Raw genomic sequence first — 16893 nt, forward strand, 5'->3', positions numbered from 1 at the left:
GCCAACTGTCAGCACCCCTTGCCTGAAGCATCTCAGCCAAAACCCATAATGCCTAACCTCCCTCACCATTACCAAATGCCATACCTCCTGGAGCCTGGGAGGAGACAGTAATGGGTCTGTAACACTTCCCTCTTCCCTCCGGCAAACCTTCAGTTCAGGTGGGCCGTTAGCTGTCTCCACTCTCCAGGCACCTCCAGCATGGAAGCTACAGGATTTCTAGAAACAGCGTCATTTTAATTAAATTCCACAAAACCAGCCAATGGTCCCAGAGGATTTCATCATCATGGGATTTTTTTACCTTGCTTATTAACTGAAATCAACATTCTCTTCAGCCCAACAATTTCCAAGGTGACCGTCTCCTTCCTAACAAAGTTCAAACCCTGTAAACAAGTCTTTACAACCACTGGCAGGGTGTGTAAACCTATCTGCCACATGATCCAACCAATATGTCAAAGACATGTGGTCCCAGAAAGCTGTGTGCAAGCCTTTTTTTCATAATTAAAGAGGTTTCTCAGTGTATTAATAGAGCTTACTATTTAGAGGAACCTTTCATCAAATGAAGAATATACTGAATATCTAAGGTAGACCTCAATTTATCTAAGGTAGACCTCAAGTAACAGAAATCTGTGTCAGATAAGGCTGTTTTACCTTCTTAAATCCATGTCCACTTGCCTTCTGCTCTCCCCTCCCTGCCTCATCATTCGCCCTCATGGGACTATGCCCCATCTCCTTCAGTCCACGTGGCAGCAGGAGAATTTGGAGAATGCAAATCTGAACACATCCCTTTTTGCATTAAGTGTTAGAGAGGTTTCTGACTGCCCTTAGGAGAAATATAGACCCCTCATTATGGCGTCAGGCCTGCTTAGCCTGGCCCCCCATCCCACCCCACCCCTCCCTGACTCTGCTCCAGCCCACTGGCCTTCCTTCCACAGGTCCTCCTGCCCCCCTCCCCACTATCCCGGGCTCTCTGCCCTCTGCACACAGCCAGGAAACCTCTTCCCAGGCCTCTTCACCTAAGTAACCCTCTCTCCTTCACCCCGCAGCTCAGGGACACCTGCCCTGCCCTCCCTGACCTGGCAAGTCTCCTGGTACATACTTCCATAACACATGGGTCTATCTTGTGGCCTCATTACAGCTGCAAATTTCCATCTGTTTCTCTGATTATTGGATTAATATCTGTCTCCTAAACAGACTGTAAGCTCTGAGAGCAAGGAGCTCAACTGGCTTTCTCCCCACTGTATTTTCAGTGCCCAGCACCAATCAGATGTTCAATACAAATGCTGAACCCATCAACCAATCAATCAATCCATCAGTGAGAGCCATGGTCTTCGTCCAACTAATCTCTGTGTCCCACACTCTTTCCTTGACCTTTGCCCTCATGATTTCTTCAAAGCCACTGGTACTTCCCTACCTCCATCCTTCCCTAATCCCCAGCCCATCTCCTCTGTCTTTAAAGTCAGGTCCAACGTCCTCTTCCAGAGGATTTCCTGGATGTCACCAGTCAAGGATTCCTCCCCTCCCTGTTCCCCTCCCCTCCCCTACACCTGTTTCCCTCTGCCCAGGATGAGAGGGGCACCTTCTGCATCATGTCAGATGGCACGATCTCCAGAGGGTAGGGGCAGAACAGATTTGAATTGAAAACCCTTCTACCCTCCCCACCTTGACCCCAGTCTTTGCCACTGATGCAGCCCCCAGATCCAAGGGGTATAAGGAGTTCCAGTTTTGAGACAGGGGAAATGTTTAATTAAAGAAAGAAAGACCTTGAAAGCAAAACCTTGAGAAGCCTAGGGCCAGTGTGCTGGCGACCCTTACAAAGCTTGGCAGAGTCTGCATTCACTACACCCTGAATGAAGAGCTGAGTGAATGAAAAGCTCACGACCTTTAAGCTCCTGGTGGCACTCCTGGCAGCAGGGCTGAGCAGAGAGATGTTAATGGATCCAGAGCTGGCAGCGGAAACTCTTCTAGGAAGCCCAGAGCAATAGTCCTGCCTGGGACAGCCAGCGATACCTTCCCATTTGGAAGATGGAAACATAGATAGCCTGAGCTGGGGAGAGCCCCAAGCTGACTTCCTCCTCCCAGGGGTCTGTTACCCAAATTCTAGAACAGAATGGTCTCACGGGTGCCTCTGCCAGTTTTAAACAATTGGTCTTGGGACATGCTGGTCCCACTGCATGCAGTGGTGTCCCTGCAATTAGAAGTGACCACCTTCCCAGCCCAGTGCCAGCCTCCAGCTTAGAGGGTCACTATCTAAGGAACAGCTGGTGAGTAAGTAGTCCTGGGCTTTGTTCACGAAAGATTCTCCTGGATCAGAGGCCCCGGGTCTTAACAGCAAGGAGCAAATGAACACAAAACCTCTCCCCATCCCTCAGCAAAAGCAAAATGTGCGTGGTGAGAGGGACTCCCTGACAACACCCGCTCCCAGGACACACCATCACTTGGAGGAAACAGACATAGGTTCAACAAGTACACACACATACACACACACACACACACACAGATGCACAAAGATGGTTCCCTCTGCTCTTTCTTCTCCCTCAGATCACGTCCCCCAGGGAGGGTTGGCAGGGAGGCCAGAGGCCCATCTGGATGGAGACTGCAGCCCCAGAGGAGAGAGCAGAGCCCCTGCATCCCAGGGAAGCAAGACACGAACCTGCCCGTAACAAGCCCCCCTTAACATCTCAGCAGGGCCCCTGCGGGGCTGTGGTCTCACTCCCAGCCCCCACCAAGGCTGGGAGACACCCCCTCCCAACCCCCCCACCAGCCAGGCAGTCTTACTTCTTCACTTTTGGATACTTCATCTCTGCAATGGCATTGGTCGCTTCCGTCTGCTTCTCCTTCAAGTGCTGGGGCCACATGTTGTCCACCCAGTCCACCAGGTCTACCTGAAAGTCAGCCACCATCAGCACCGCCTGCCTCGGTGCTGCCCTAAAGCCAGCCCCTCACTACCTCCACCCTTCCCCTGTTCCCAGTGTCCCTCCCGCCCTCCCCTGGGGCTGCCACAGGCCGGCCTTGAGCCTGGGCAGCAAGGGAGACAGGGCAAGGAGACTAGGGGGAAGGTGTCAGGCAGGGACAGGCCAGGGCCTACCACAGTCGGACGCTTGACCAAGTGCTCCAGCTTGGTGTGGCTGAACTCAAGGCTGATGACATTGTACAGCTTGTCCCGCTGAGCCTCAGGCGTCTCGTAGTACCGCACAAACTGGGACATGCTCATCTCTGTGCCCTTCTGGGTGTTCACATCCATCACGTCCACCAGCCGCCGGCTACCTGGGGGCAGAATCCACATGCTGGTGGCTCTTGCTGGCTCGGGGTCCAGATCTTAATTGGGAGCCCCCACAAAGCAAAACCCGCCCTACCTGTAGGGTTCCCCATCTGCCTAACCCCACACCACAACTGCTCAGCTACCACACTTGTTGGCTTTTCTTACCAAATCTCTCTCCAACCCACCTGCTTCTAGTGCAGCCACCATTACTGTCCTCCAAGGTGACCTCAAGAGCTTCCTAAGCGGTCTCCAGATTGCCCCCTACCCACCCTCCACACTGCTGCCAGTGCAAGCTTTCCAAAATAGAGACCTGACCATGGACACTCCTCTCTCTGCTTAAAACCTTCCATGGCTCCCCACTGCCAACTGAAGAACCTCTTAGTTCTTTCTGTTTATGCACAGCATTAGTATAGATTAAGTCTGGATAGATAGATAGATAGATAGATAGATAGATAGATAGATAGATAGATAGATAGATAGATAGATAGATAGATCTGACTAGTTGTTTAACAGTCTCCCTCCCTAGTCTGTGAGGCCAGGAGAGTTACCTGACATCTCTGAACCTGTGTCTTCATCTTGTCACCTTCTCACAGGCAAGTTGTAAGGACTGAAACCAATGATTACAGAAGCACTGGACACAGCGTCTGGTTCATGAATGCAGGCCTCCACCCCAACTACTCCCTGGCACTAAGCACTATTTCTAAATATGTTTGTCTACTTGGTCATCCTTCTTCCCTGAGACTCTGTAATCACCGCCAGGGCAGAAGTCTAGTCTGTCTTGCCCATTACTTGTACCCCAAGTATCTAGAACAGAGCCTGGAACATTGTGGGAGCTCAGCAAATATTTATGGAACAAATAAATGATGAATGTTGGCTGTCCTCAATAGCATGTGACATGTGACTTCTCATATGATGTCTGCTGAACTAAAGAGAGTGAGCAATCCTCTACAGAAATGCCTGGATCTCAGCTTCCAGAGAGACAAGATGCAGAGAGGTTAGGGAGGCAGGAACCTCTAGGGATGGTTACCAAGCTCTCAAGGAAATCAGGCTGTAAATGGGAATAGCAATGCCCCAGAAGTTCAGCCAAGGTGGACAAAGCAACCAGAACTTTCAAAGGGAAGAAACCAGTCACAAAGCATATTGCCAAATTCACAGGGATTTACAATGGAAGCTGGTTACCCGCATCTGCTAAGACTCAAAATAAGCATCATGACTGGAACGAGAAGCCCACCAGCTGTTAAGGAAAGACCCCAATTCCCCATAAGCTCAGTGACAAATACATGGTCCACGGAGACTTAGAAAAGTGTAAAACAGAAAAAAGGAAAGCAGCAGGTGATCATCATGTTCAAGGCCACTCCAAGATGAAGAGGAAACTGAACAGAGGCCAGCAGATGGCAGCCCCAGGGCCACGTCAGGCCCACTGCCTGCCTTTGCCTGGCCCATGAACCAAGGATGGTTTTTATATTTTTAAACGGGGATGGGAGGATCAAAAGAAAAATATTTTGTGATGTGAAAATAACATGAAACTCAAATTCCAGGTCCATGAAGTTTTATGAGCACACAGCCACACTCACTACTTCACATATACTCTCTGGCTGCTTCCAGGCTCCTACAGCCAAGCTGAGTAGCTCACAGAGACTGAACATCCAGAAAAGCCTGAAATATTTACTCTCTAGATCTTTACAGAGAAAGTCTGCTGTCCCTTGAACTACACCAAACCCTCACAGCACTTACACCTGATGTGAGTGACAATCCCATTCCATTTGCTGCTGCATGCCCAGCTCTGTGTACAGAGCCTGCCAAATATTACTGTGAATAAATACAGAGTGCCTTTCACAAAGTAGGACCTCAACAGTAAGAGCTATCCCTTAAGTGCGCAAAAGGACTTGGGTGTCACAATCTTTGGGGTTCAGTATTTAATTTCCACAACCACCCCAAAACCTAGGTAAGATTGTTCCCATCTTACAAAGGAGAAGACCAATATCTAGAGATGATGTGATTGGCTCAAGTCCTCCAGAACATACTCTGTGCCAATTAGAATAGTTTAAAAAAAAATTTTTCCAGGAGTCTTACAGAAGACCCCTAGTCTTACATAGGCTGGTGAATTTCCTATCTTACTGGCATTGGCTTTTTAATGGAAATGCAACCAAAGGAGAAACTAGTTGAGATGGATGTGACAGGATGTGCATGAAAGGTGTCATCTCACCAGTCCCAGTAAAAGGGCAGAGTTAGAATGCAGCAGCCCAGTTTGAAAAAGACATATGCACCCCTATGTTTATCGTAGCACTGTTTACAGTAACCAAGAAATGGAAGCAACCTAAATGTCCATCAGTAGATGAATGGATAAAGAAGATGTGGTACATATACACAATGGAATATTATTCAGCCATAAGAAGAAAACAAATCCTACCATTTGCAACAACATGGATGGAGCTAGAGGGTATAATGCTCAGTGAAATAAGCCAGGCGGAGAAAGACAAGTACCAAATGATTTCACTCATCTGTGGAGTATAAGAACAAAGAAAAAACTGAAAGAGCAAAATAACAGCACACTCACAGAACCCAAGAATGGACTAACAGTTACCAAAGGGAAAGGGACTAGGGAGGATGGGTGGGAAGGGAGAGATAAGGGGGGGAGAAAGGGGGCATTATGATTAGCATGTATAATGTGGAGGGGCACGGGGAGGGCTGTACAACACAGAGAAGATAAGTAGTGACTCTACAGCATCTTACTACGCTGATGGACAGTGACTGTAATGGGGTATGTGGGGGGGAACTTAGTGATGGGGGGAGTCTAATAAACATAATGTTCCTCATGTAAAAAAAAAGAGTGTCTTTCACAGGGCAGTTTTTAATTTTAATGAAATACACTTTAACAATTTTTTCTTTCATAAAAAAAAAAAAAGGGCAGCATTAAACTCTACGAGCCCTGGGATGCCTGAGGAGAGCTTTGTAGTGTAAGAAGTGAGTTTTGATTCTTGCATTCTTTCTATACTGTATTAGAAATCACTTTGATGAGGGATATGTGTTTACTATTGGGGGCATTTATTTTATTTACTTATTTAGTTTTAACTAAAGTATCATTGATAATACAATCGTATGGTTTCACACACATAAAACAGTGGTTCAACATTCACCCATATTATGAAGACCTCACCCCCTCCATTGCAATCACTGTCTATAGCGTAGTAAGATGCTGTTGAGTCAGAATACTTAACATTTACTAAGCACTTCAGCACAAGCAAACACTCTACACAGGCTATCTTAAATTAATTGTAACAATTCAATGTGGTAGAACTTCAATTATATCCCCAGTTGATGGATGAGAAACTAAGACTTGGACAACTAACCTGCCCCAAAATGCCCAGTGAGTGCCAGAGCTGGGATATGAAGCCTATTCAGTCTAATGACAGAGCCCAGGCTCTTATCCCACACCCCCGCCTGAAGTGACACTGAATCTGGATCAGAGGCTAAGGTTCAGAAATGATGCCCACCTCCAGTGGTGGCTCCTAACCCCAAGGAGCCTGGGGAGCCTGGGAAACAGCTTGTTTTTGCGTCAGGACTGCAGATCCACCAGGGGGCATCCCTGAACTTTGCTGGAAATTCTGGCCTCCTCTCACCAGTGCTGGGCTCCTTCCTTACCAGGGCTCCTGGAACAGGTGGGCTCAGCAACGCTTTTCTGGGAATCCCATTTGTAAGAGAAGCTGCTATTACAGTGGGGAAGATGGGAGGAGAACAGGGCCCCCTCTCTGCCAACCTCCTACCTCCCCTTGCTCAAGGTTACTTCTGCTCAGTCACCTGTGGAAGGGGGTTTGCTGGGCAGGTACGAGATGGAATCTCAGCCCTAGATCTAGAACAAGTCAGGAGAAAAGGCCTGGAGCACAGCAGCCCGTTAGCACAACTTAGTGGTTAAGCTAAGACTTCATGGGTTCAAATCCCAGCTGGGCCACAGGCCTCTTAACTTCTCTATCAGTATCCTATCCGTAATATGGGGACAAAAATGGTAGTCAGCCCATGGGGTATCCTGAGACTTAAGATAATGCACATGCAACACTTCTGTAAAATGCCTGCAGGTAGGTAGTGTTACCTGATTAACTAATTTAATCTGCAATTAATTTCATCTACAATTATCCATGGAGAAAGTGAGGCGGTAGAAGTCAGAGCCAGTTAAATCTCTGCCAGTCAGTCCAATGGTCTGACAGCTTTAACATCCTAAAAGGTAATCAGGACAGCTACTGGGTGTGGGGTTTTTATGGGGCAGAGGGGTGAAAAAGTTCTATGACTGTGGTGATGGTTACACACCTCTGTGAACAGAAAAGAAAAGCACTGAACTGTACACTTTAAATGGGGGAACTCTTCAGTGAGTGAATTCTATTTCAATAAGCTGGTGTTTAAAAAAACCTTCAAGCACTAAGTGACTAGAAAGTTGGTTTTCCTAAAACCATTTTTTTCTTTCCAAAGTCTTCTATCAAACTTAAAAAACACTTAAAAAGAAATGTTATTCAACTATGAGAATCTATATGCTAACAAGCTGGAAAACCTAGAAGAAATGGACAACTTTCTAGAAAAATACAACCTTCCAAGGCTAACCAAGGAAGAAACAGAAAATCCAGACAGACCAATTACCAGCAATGAAATTGAATCGGTAATCAGAAAACTACCCAAGAACAAAACCGCCGGGCCGCATGGAATCACTGCTGAATTTTATTAGACATATAGAGAGACATAATACCCATCCTCCTTAAAGTATTCCAAAAAATAGAAGAGGAGGGAATACTTCCAAACTCATTCTATGAAGCCAGCATCACTCTAATACCATGTGGGAATTCACATATAAAGTATAAAAATCTAAAGTATAAAAATCATATGTGTACTCATATTTGCCTTGATTGTTTATAGTTCATGATTGGTAGTCAAGACAGAAACAGTAGTCACAACAGAAACAGTTTCTGTGATACCAGTGCTCTTGCATTGTTTCCTACGTAAGAACTTGTTCACCATGAGAACTTGTTCATTAAAGGTTGGAAACTGTTGAAGAGTTGGACTTGATTAGTGATTGTGCATGGAGTCCCCTATACAGAATCTTATTGTTGTTAACAACCACTTAATTAATAAATATGAGAGGTGCCCTCTCAGCACCACTCACACTGTCACGCCTTGGATCCCCTGGCTGGTCCTTTGAGGTCTTCGACGACTCATCGGGTCTCTTCCCTCATCTGCAGGTCAGAGACAAGGAAGGGACCGACATACCAAAACCAGGCAAAGACACCACAAAAAAAGAAAATTACAGACCAATATCCCTGATGAACATAGATGCAAAAATACTCAACAAAATATTAGCAAACTGAATTCAAAAATACATCAAGAGGATCATACACCATGATCAAGTGGGATTCATCTCAGGGATGCAAGGATGGTACAACATTCAAAAATCCATCAACATCATCCACATCAACAAAAAGAAGGACTAAAACCACATGATCATCTCCATAGATGCTGAAAAAGCATTCGACAAAATTCAACATCCATTCATGATAAAAACTCTCAACAAAATGGGTATAGCGGGCAAGTACCTCAACATAATAAAGGCCATATATGAGAAACCCACAGCCAACACCATACTTAACAGGAAGAAGCTGAAAGCTTTTCCTCTAAGATCAGGAACAAGACAGGGATGCCCACTCTCCCCACTGTTATTCAACATAGTACTGGAGGTCCTAGCCATGGCAATCAGACAAAACAAAGAAATACAAGGCATCCAGATAGGTAAAGAAGAAGTCAAACTGTCATTATTTGCAGATGACATGATATTGTACATAAAAAACCTTAAAGACTCCACTCCAAAACTACTAGAACAAATATCTGAATTCAGCAAAGTTGCAGGGTACAAAATTAACACACAGAAATCTGTTGCTTTCCTATACACTAATGATGAACTAGGAGAAAGAAAAATCAGGAAAATAATTCCATTCACAATTGCATCAAAAAGAATAAAATACCTAGGAATAAACTTAACCAAGGAAGTGAAAGACCTATACCCTGAAAACTACAAGACGCTCTTAAGAGAAATTAAAGAGGACACTAACAAATGGAAACTCATCCCATGCTCTTGGCTAGGAAGAATTAATATTGTCAAAATGGCCATCCTGCCCAAAGCAATCTACAGATTCAATGGAATCCCTATTAAAATACCAACAGCATTCTTCAATGAACTGGAACAAATAGTTCTAAAATTCATATGGAACCACCGAAGACCCCAAATAGCCAGCAATCCTGAGAAGGAAGAATAAAGCAGGGGGGATCTCGCTTCCCAACTTCAAGCTCTACTACAAAGCCATAGTAATCAAGACAATTTGGAACTGGCACAAGAACAGAGTCACAGACCAGTGGAACAGAATAGAGACTCCAGACATTAACCCAAACATATATGGTCAATTAATATACGATAAAGGAGCCATGGTCATACAATGAGGAAATGACAGCCTCTTCAACAGCTGGTGTTGGCAAAAGTGGACAGCTACATGTAAGAGAATGAAACTGGATCACTGTCTAACCCCATACACAAAAGTAAATTTGAAATGGATTAAAGACCTGAATGTAAGTCATGAAATCATAAAACTCTTAGAAAAAAACACAGGCAAAAATCTCATGGACATAAACATGAGTGACTTCTTCATGAACATATCTCCCCGGGCAAGGGAAACAAAAGCAAAAATGAACAAGTGGGACTATATCAAGCTAAAAAGCTTCTCTACAGCAAAGGACACCATCAATAGAACAAAAAGGTATCCTACAGTATGGGAAAATATATTCATAAATGACAGATCCAATAAAGGGCTGACATCCAAAATATATAAAGAGCTCACACACCTCAACAAACAAAAAGCAAATAATCCAATGAAAAAATGGGCAGAGGAGCTGAATAGACAGTTCTCTAAAGAAGAAATCCAGATGGCCAACAGACACATGAAAAGATGCTCCACATCGCTTGTCATCAGAGAAATGCAAATTAAAACCACAATGAGATATCACCTCACACCAGTAAGGATCACCATCATTGAAAAGACAATCAACAACAAATGTTGGCGAGGTTGTGGAGAAAGGGGAACCCTCCTATACTGCTGGTGGGAATGTAAATTAGTTCAACCACTGTGGAAAGCAGTATGGAGGTTCCTCAAAATGCTCAAAATAGAAATACCATTTGACCCAGGAATTCCACTTCTAGGAATTTACCCTAAGAATGCAGCACTCCACTTTGAAAAAGACAGATGCACCCCTATGCACTATTTATAATAGCCAAGATATGGAAGCAACCTAAATGTCCATCAGTAGATGAATGGATAAAGAAGAGGTGGTACATATACACAATGGAATATTACTCAGCCATAAGAAAAAACATCCTACCATTCGCAACAACATGGATGGAGCTAGAGGGTATTATGCTCAGTGAAATAAGCCAGGCAGAGAAAGACAAGTATCAAATGATTTCACTCATATGTGGAGTATAAGAACAAAGGAAAACTGAAGGAACAAAACAGCAGCAGAATCACAGAACCCAAGAATGGACTAACAGTTTACCAAAGGGAAAGGGACTGGGGAGGATGGGCGGGAAGGGAGGGACAAGGGCGGGGAAAAAGAAAGGGGGCATTACGATTAGCATGTATAGTGTTGGGGGGGCACGGGGAGGGCTGTGCAACACAGAGAAGACAAATAGTGATTTTACAGCATCTTACTACACAGATGGACAGTGACTGTGAAGGGGTATGTGGGGGGGACTTGGTGAAGGGGGTAGCCTAGTAAACATAATGTTCTTCATGTAATTGTAGATTAATGACACCAAAATAAAAAAATAAAAATAAACAAACACACAAAAAAAAGCAATGTAAGAAATTATTTTAAATCTCACTCCACAATGATAAGAACAAGAACTTCCTTCTGATTTCTTATCTTACCTAGTTGTTCTTGCTATGAGTCTCTCCCCTCCTTGGGGCTCAAGAACCTGGGCCAGGGACCCTTCAGCTGTCTGTTCACGGAGCCTGCACAAACTGGCCGCGGTGCCCTCCCCAGCACCTCCCCGGAAGCATGTGCTTGGGCTCCATTTTTTACAACTTACCTTAGGGCTTGGGGATGTGGGTACAGGTAAGAAAAACTGAAGAAAGCCAGGAAATGATCAACACAGTTCAGGACCAAAGTGGAATGGAAGTGTGGCATGGTGACCTCCCAAAAGATTTATCTGGCCAGAACCTACAAACAGGACCTTATTTGGAAAGAGTTTTTGCAGAGATAATTAGCATAAAGCTCCTGGAGGATGAAATCATCCTGGGTTTAGGGTGGGCCCTAAATTAAATGACTAGTGGTGTCCTTATAAGAAGGTCATGTGAAGACAGAGGCAGAGATCTGAGCAACATGTCTATCTACAAGCCAAGGAATATGTCTCTGGGTTGCCAACAGCTGGAAGAGGCAAGGAAGGATTCTCCCTCAGAGGCTCCAGAAGGAACCAGTGCTGCCAACACCTTGAATTTGGACTTCTGGCCTCCAAACTATGAGAGAATTTATTTCTCTGAGGCACTCAGTTTGTGGCACTTTGTTATGGCAGCCCCAGGAAATGTTTCCCAGACAGTGGTCACCTGTGGGCAAGGGAAGGTCACATGAGAGCTTCTAAGAAGTTTGGAGCTTCTTCACCTGGGTGGCAGGTATTCATTTTATAACTTCTCCTTAAAATTTTCAGCATATATAATACATTTCACATATACCCTCCCCCCTTGGCCCAAAAATGGGGCCAAGGACTGAGATGTTTCAAGCTCTAGTCTTCACAGCATAAATTTTTTGGCAAGGTACCAAGTGACCGCATCTGCCACATGTAAATAAAGACCACCTACCTCAAAACACAGTTGTGAAAAAAAACGTTTTTAATCCAGATAATTAATACAGGAGGCAAGTGAAAGGCCTTTTAGTGTACCAAACATGCCATAGCATCTCACTGCATAGAAGTTAAAGATTTGTATGCAAGCCATAGCTTCCTGTCCCTGCTAATCTAAAACAGTACTTTCTGTACTTCTTTCAGTACTTCTTTCAGTACTTCTGGCTCACCAACTTGCTTCCCAAACTTGCACAATAAAACTAATACATAATAAATATACAATTCTGCCAACCCCAAAATGGTACATCATCATTTCAGTGTATGATGCCAACTTACATGCACCCCAAATCAAAGACTATAATAAAAATATTTCCAAAAAAATGACAGCCAAAATCTAATTCTAAAATGTCCTCCTAAAACTGGGTAATATCTATATCTAATAGATATATATCTACACATATATACATATGATATATAATGTATGTGTGTATAAATATCACATAAACATTAACATAGATGTACGTGCATATGCACATTCAGAAAAACTCTTTAAAATAAATTAGAATATCTTCAATTAGATTACGTTTAATCTAATTTATAAATTGAAATATATTCAAAGTAATACATCCAATTATTCATGGTTGGTACATAGCAATGTACAAATGACTGATATGTTGGATACAAATATGTTTTCAAATATGTATATACCTTGCATATACCATGATACTTGCCTCTTGTAAGGTATTTTATGCAACACATGTAAACTCTCGTTTAATCCCTTATATATATACCAACCCACACAGCCTCATATATATTAATCTATCAATCATCACCTTCATTCTTAGTCCAAATGTGGACAAAATAAAGAGCATCTCAGATTCGTTATCATTTGGCAAATGCAAGAATGAATGACAAATCTTATTCTGTGAAAAAGAGACACTGCTTCATAATAATCTAGTTTAATAGTGTCATTTAATTAGTCAGATGCATTAATCTGCAAAATGGTACCTTAACACCCTGAAAATGTTATTTACCTTGCATGTTTCAAGGTACTTAATAAAATAAAACCTATCTTGGGAATAAAATGTAAGAACAATTTTAAAAACAAATAAATAAAATTTTTTATTTAAATTTTAAAACAGTTGTGGGATTAACTGAGATGACCCATATAAGACATATGACCCAGAAGTTAGCTCCCTCCTCTCCTGGGCCTAGCTTCAGTTCCCCCATCCTGCTAAGAGACTTACCTTAAGGGTTACTGTAGTTGAATTGCATGCCCCAAAAAAGAGACAATCAAGTCCTAACCCCTGATACCTGTGAATATGACCTTATTTGGAAACAGGGTCTTTGCAGATATGATCAAACTAAAATGAAATCATACTGGATTAGGGTGGGGCCTTAGCCTATGACTGACATCCCTATAAGACAAGAGAAATTGGACAGAGACTCACAGAGGGAACACAGCCAATATTGGTGTAAGATGGGGGCAGAGATAGGAGTAATGCAGCCACAAGCCGAGGAAGCCAGCACCCACCAGAATTCTGTGGAGCGGGCACAGAATTCTCCACACCTTTGAAGAGTGCACAGCTCTGCTAACACCTTCATTTTGGTCATTTGGCCTCCAGAACTGTGAAATAATAAACTTCTGTGGTTTTAAGCTCCCCAGTTTGTGGTACTTTTTGTGCCCAGGAAACTCATACAAGAGCCAATGAGAAAATTACTAGGTAAACCTACATGGCTCTATAAATATCAAACACAAAGGAAGCAGGGGCGCTCTTCTGCCTGGTACAAGGTGTCACAGGACAGGCACACTGTGTACCTACACTGTGGTTTAATTAATAGAGTTGCAAAGCAAAAAATGTCAGCTGTGGAAGACATCCTACCATTTCATCCTAAATATTATTTCTTTGCCCACTTGCTTCTTGTCTTTCTCCCCCACTACTCTGCAAGTGTCATGAGAACCAGTCTTATCTGTCTTACTCACTATTCTACCCCAAATATCTAGAATAGAGAACCTGGTACATAGCAGGAGCTCAATAAACACTGGTGGGATGAATAAATAAATGCTGGGTGTTATTTGCTTTTTTGTCCTAACCAGCACATGACCCAAGATTTTACATATAAATGACAGCAGAGCTGAAGAAATGACCTAGGACTTCTGGGAGGTGGGTAGGTATAACCCTACCTAACACCAGAAAAGAGGACCGTGACCCCAACCTGGAAAACATGTATAAGTCCTGAGCAATGAGGAGCCCAACCTTGGGACACCCATCAATGAACACAGAGGGATATAAATGGGAAAGGCCTGCGTTTCCTTTTTTGAGCACTAATCAGGCCTCCAGGCCCCTGCCCATCACAATCCCCAGGGCTCCCTATGCACCCTCACTTCCCTCAGCTCTTGGCCAGATGCAGGGCCCTGGTTGACCCCTCGGGCAGCCTGCTCCACTCTTGCACAAAAAGGGAAGTCAGGACTTGCAGTAGTCAGGGCGGTGCGGAGCAACTGGGGCTCAGAGAGGAGGGAGGTGTGCAGGGAAGAGGCCTAGGGTGGGAGAAGCCACATGACTAGTCATCTGGGGCAGAAGGCTGGGACACTTGCTTCTAAGAATAGCTCCCCTTATGTGTAGGAAGCTCCATCCAGCTCCCCAGGTGTCCTGGAAGCCACAGTCTGCAGGCGGGGCCAGAGTGGCAACAGAGGAGGAGGATGAGAAGTCAGTTCTCTAGGTGCACGGGCTTCATAATCATAAACCCTCAGGGAAACACAAATGCACCACTGACTGGGAAATTCAGCCCTGCTGGGTTCCAGTCCCCAGTGGGCAGCAAGAAGTAGGGAGATGACAGCACCCTTCCTGGGGAGGCAGAATGATATTGGTAGAAGTGGCTGTAGGCATAAGAGTCTGATGCATCTGAGATATGCCAGAGATATGCCAGCTCTGACCCAAATAGCAGGTGGGGAAATTTCTCTCCACAGATGTATTCCAGCCGATAAATGACAAAGGATGATAGAATCGGTCCATCACCACTTTGCAGCATCTAATAAAATAGTGGAGTTGACATCAGACTTCAATGGCTGCTAACATCATAAAGAGAGAGATAGAGAGGTGACTTGACAGTATGGCCTCCTGGTAGAAGAATAGAACACCATCTATGAAGTAGTCTTGCCAGGAAAAATGAATGAATTGATCAGTTTTCGTTTTTGTGTGGAGAGACAGACTACCAATTTTCAGGAACTACAGAGGACGGAGAAGCATGTTAAATTACCCCAAGGGGAAGCTATCGCAAAATCCAGATAACAGAAAACTCTACAGGGGACACACTCCAACTTCTTTAGACTGGAGGGAACTGGAGAGAGCGCCCAAAGATTGGAGAAATTAAAAGGCATCTCAACCAATCACAATGTAAGGACCTTATTTACATTCAGATTTATTCAGCTGTCCAAAAAAACACAGTAACATATATGCTATCAATGAAACAACCGGAAATTTGAACAATGAACGTGGGTTTTACTCAGCTTAAGGAATTAATGTTTTTAAAAGATTAGGTGTGATAATGCACCGTGATTGTTTTTTTTTTTTAATCCCTTCTCATTCAAAACTCTATACCGAAAGCTTTATGAAGTGGAATGATGTCCAGATACGCCTCAAATGCTGTACAGGCAAAAGGACAGAGCAGATGGAGGGGTGGAAGGGGCAGAACCACAGACTGGGTAACAGTCACATGGGAGTTCATTACTCTGTCTACTCTCGCTTTTTAAAATTCTCTCCAATAAAAAGTGTTTGTATAAATCCCAGCTCTGTTACTGCCTCTGTGGCTTCAGGGGACTCGCTTAAGGAAGGCTCTTTATTTGTAAAATGGGCCCATTGGTCTGAGAGAGCCTAACATGATGTCTGGCACATGGCTCTGAACATGAAATGAGGAGGTGTCCCCTTGAGACAGAAAGGGAAAGGGAGCTCTGTGGACCTGTCAGGCACCTGATTTTAGCCCTGAAGCCACAGCCCTCTGCAGGCTCTTTTATTCTCACTTGAAGAACCTCACTGGAGGCACAGGTGCCTGACTTGTTTGCGCCTCAGTCGGAAGGGCCCCAGGAGGTTATGGGATGAGCGGCAGGGGCCCCAAGGGCCCTGGGCTGAGCTCTGGTCCCAGCAGCCCTGACCAAGCCTGCCCTATGCGTCAGCTGCCTCAGGGTAAAGACAGGAAGTTGACCTTTATACTCTTTTTTTTCCGTTGCCACATAACTCTCTTCAAACAGAAGCTTTTACAAAAGCCAAATGCATAAATAAAAACAAGCAGCTCAGGCTGAAATGGAAGGGTTGGGGTGCTCAGAATTCAGACCCAGATTCCTGGGAATTCCCTTTGAAAACCACTGCATTAGGTCATTTTTAGGTCCTCTTCCAAGATCAATACACTTGTTTTTAGCCTCATCTAAAACAATACACTTGTTATAGATACTCATATCGAATCCCTTAAACATTAACTGGAGGGGTAAAAGGGGGGACAGCCCCAGAGGCCCACCTGAGGAGTCACTGGGGATTCTGGGGCCTGCCAGTCCCTTTCAGCCTAAGCTGGGAGATTAAGAATTACCCTCCATCTTCCCAGATCCCCAGGTGGTCTGCCACTGGTGGCAAAGGAGAGCCAGCGTCAGGCCCCTGAGCAGGAAGCTCAGCACGGGGAGGGGGCCAGGGCCCAATGGCACGGAAGGGACCAGTGCTACAAATGCAATGTGGTCCTCCAAGCTTCAGGCACAAACTGCCCTTTGGAGCCTGCAAGGGACACACAG

General features: G+C 44.4%; 1 protein-coding gene across 6 annotated transcripts in view; it reads right to left on the bottom strand.

The window, feature by feature from the left end:
• The window catches only part of KDM2B (lysine demethylase 2B), a 109575-nt gene that overhangs the window by 79147 nt on the left and 13535 nt on the right, over nt 1-16893 (bottom strand). For 5 of the 6 annotated variants that reach the window (XM_057491855.1, XM_036929232.2, XM_057491856.1 and 2 more), the window contains exons 5-6: nt 3086-3264; nt 2776-2882 (exon numbers count right to left, since the gene is read on the bottom strand). In XM_057491855.1, the coding sequence (XP_057347838.1) occupies nt 2776-2882; nt 3086-3264 (286 nt within the window). Of the gene's footprint in view, nt 1-2775; nt 2883-3085; nt 3265-3807; nt 3830-16893 lie in introns of those variants that run through there. The other variant, XM_057491858.1, reaches the window with a different exon arrangement.

This window comes from Manis pentadactyla, chromosome 14 (genome assembly GCF_030020395.1).
Source record: "Manis pentadactyla isolate mManPen7 chromosome 14, mManPen7.hap1, whole genome shotgun sequence".
In the NCBI taxonomy this organism is placed as follows: Eukaryota; Metazoa; Chordata; class Mammalia; order Pholidota; family Manidae; genus Manis; species Manis pentadactyla.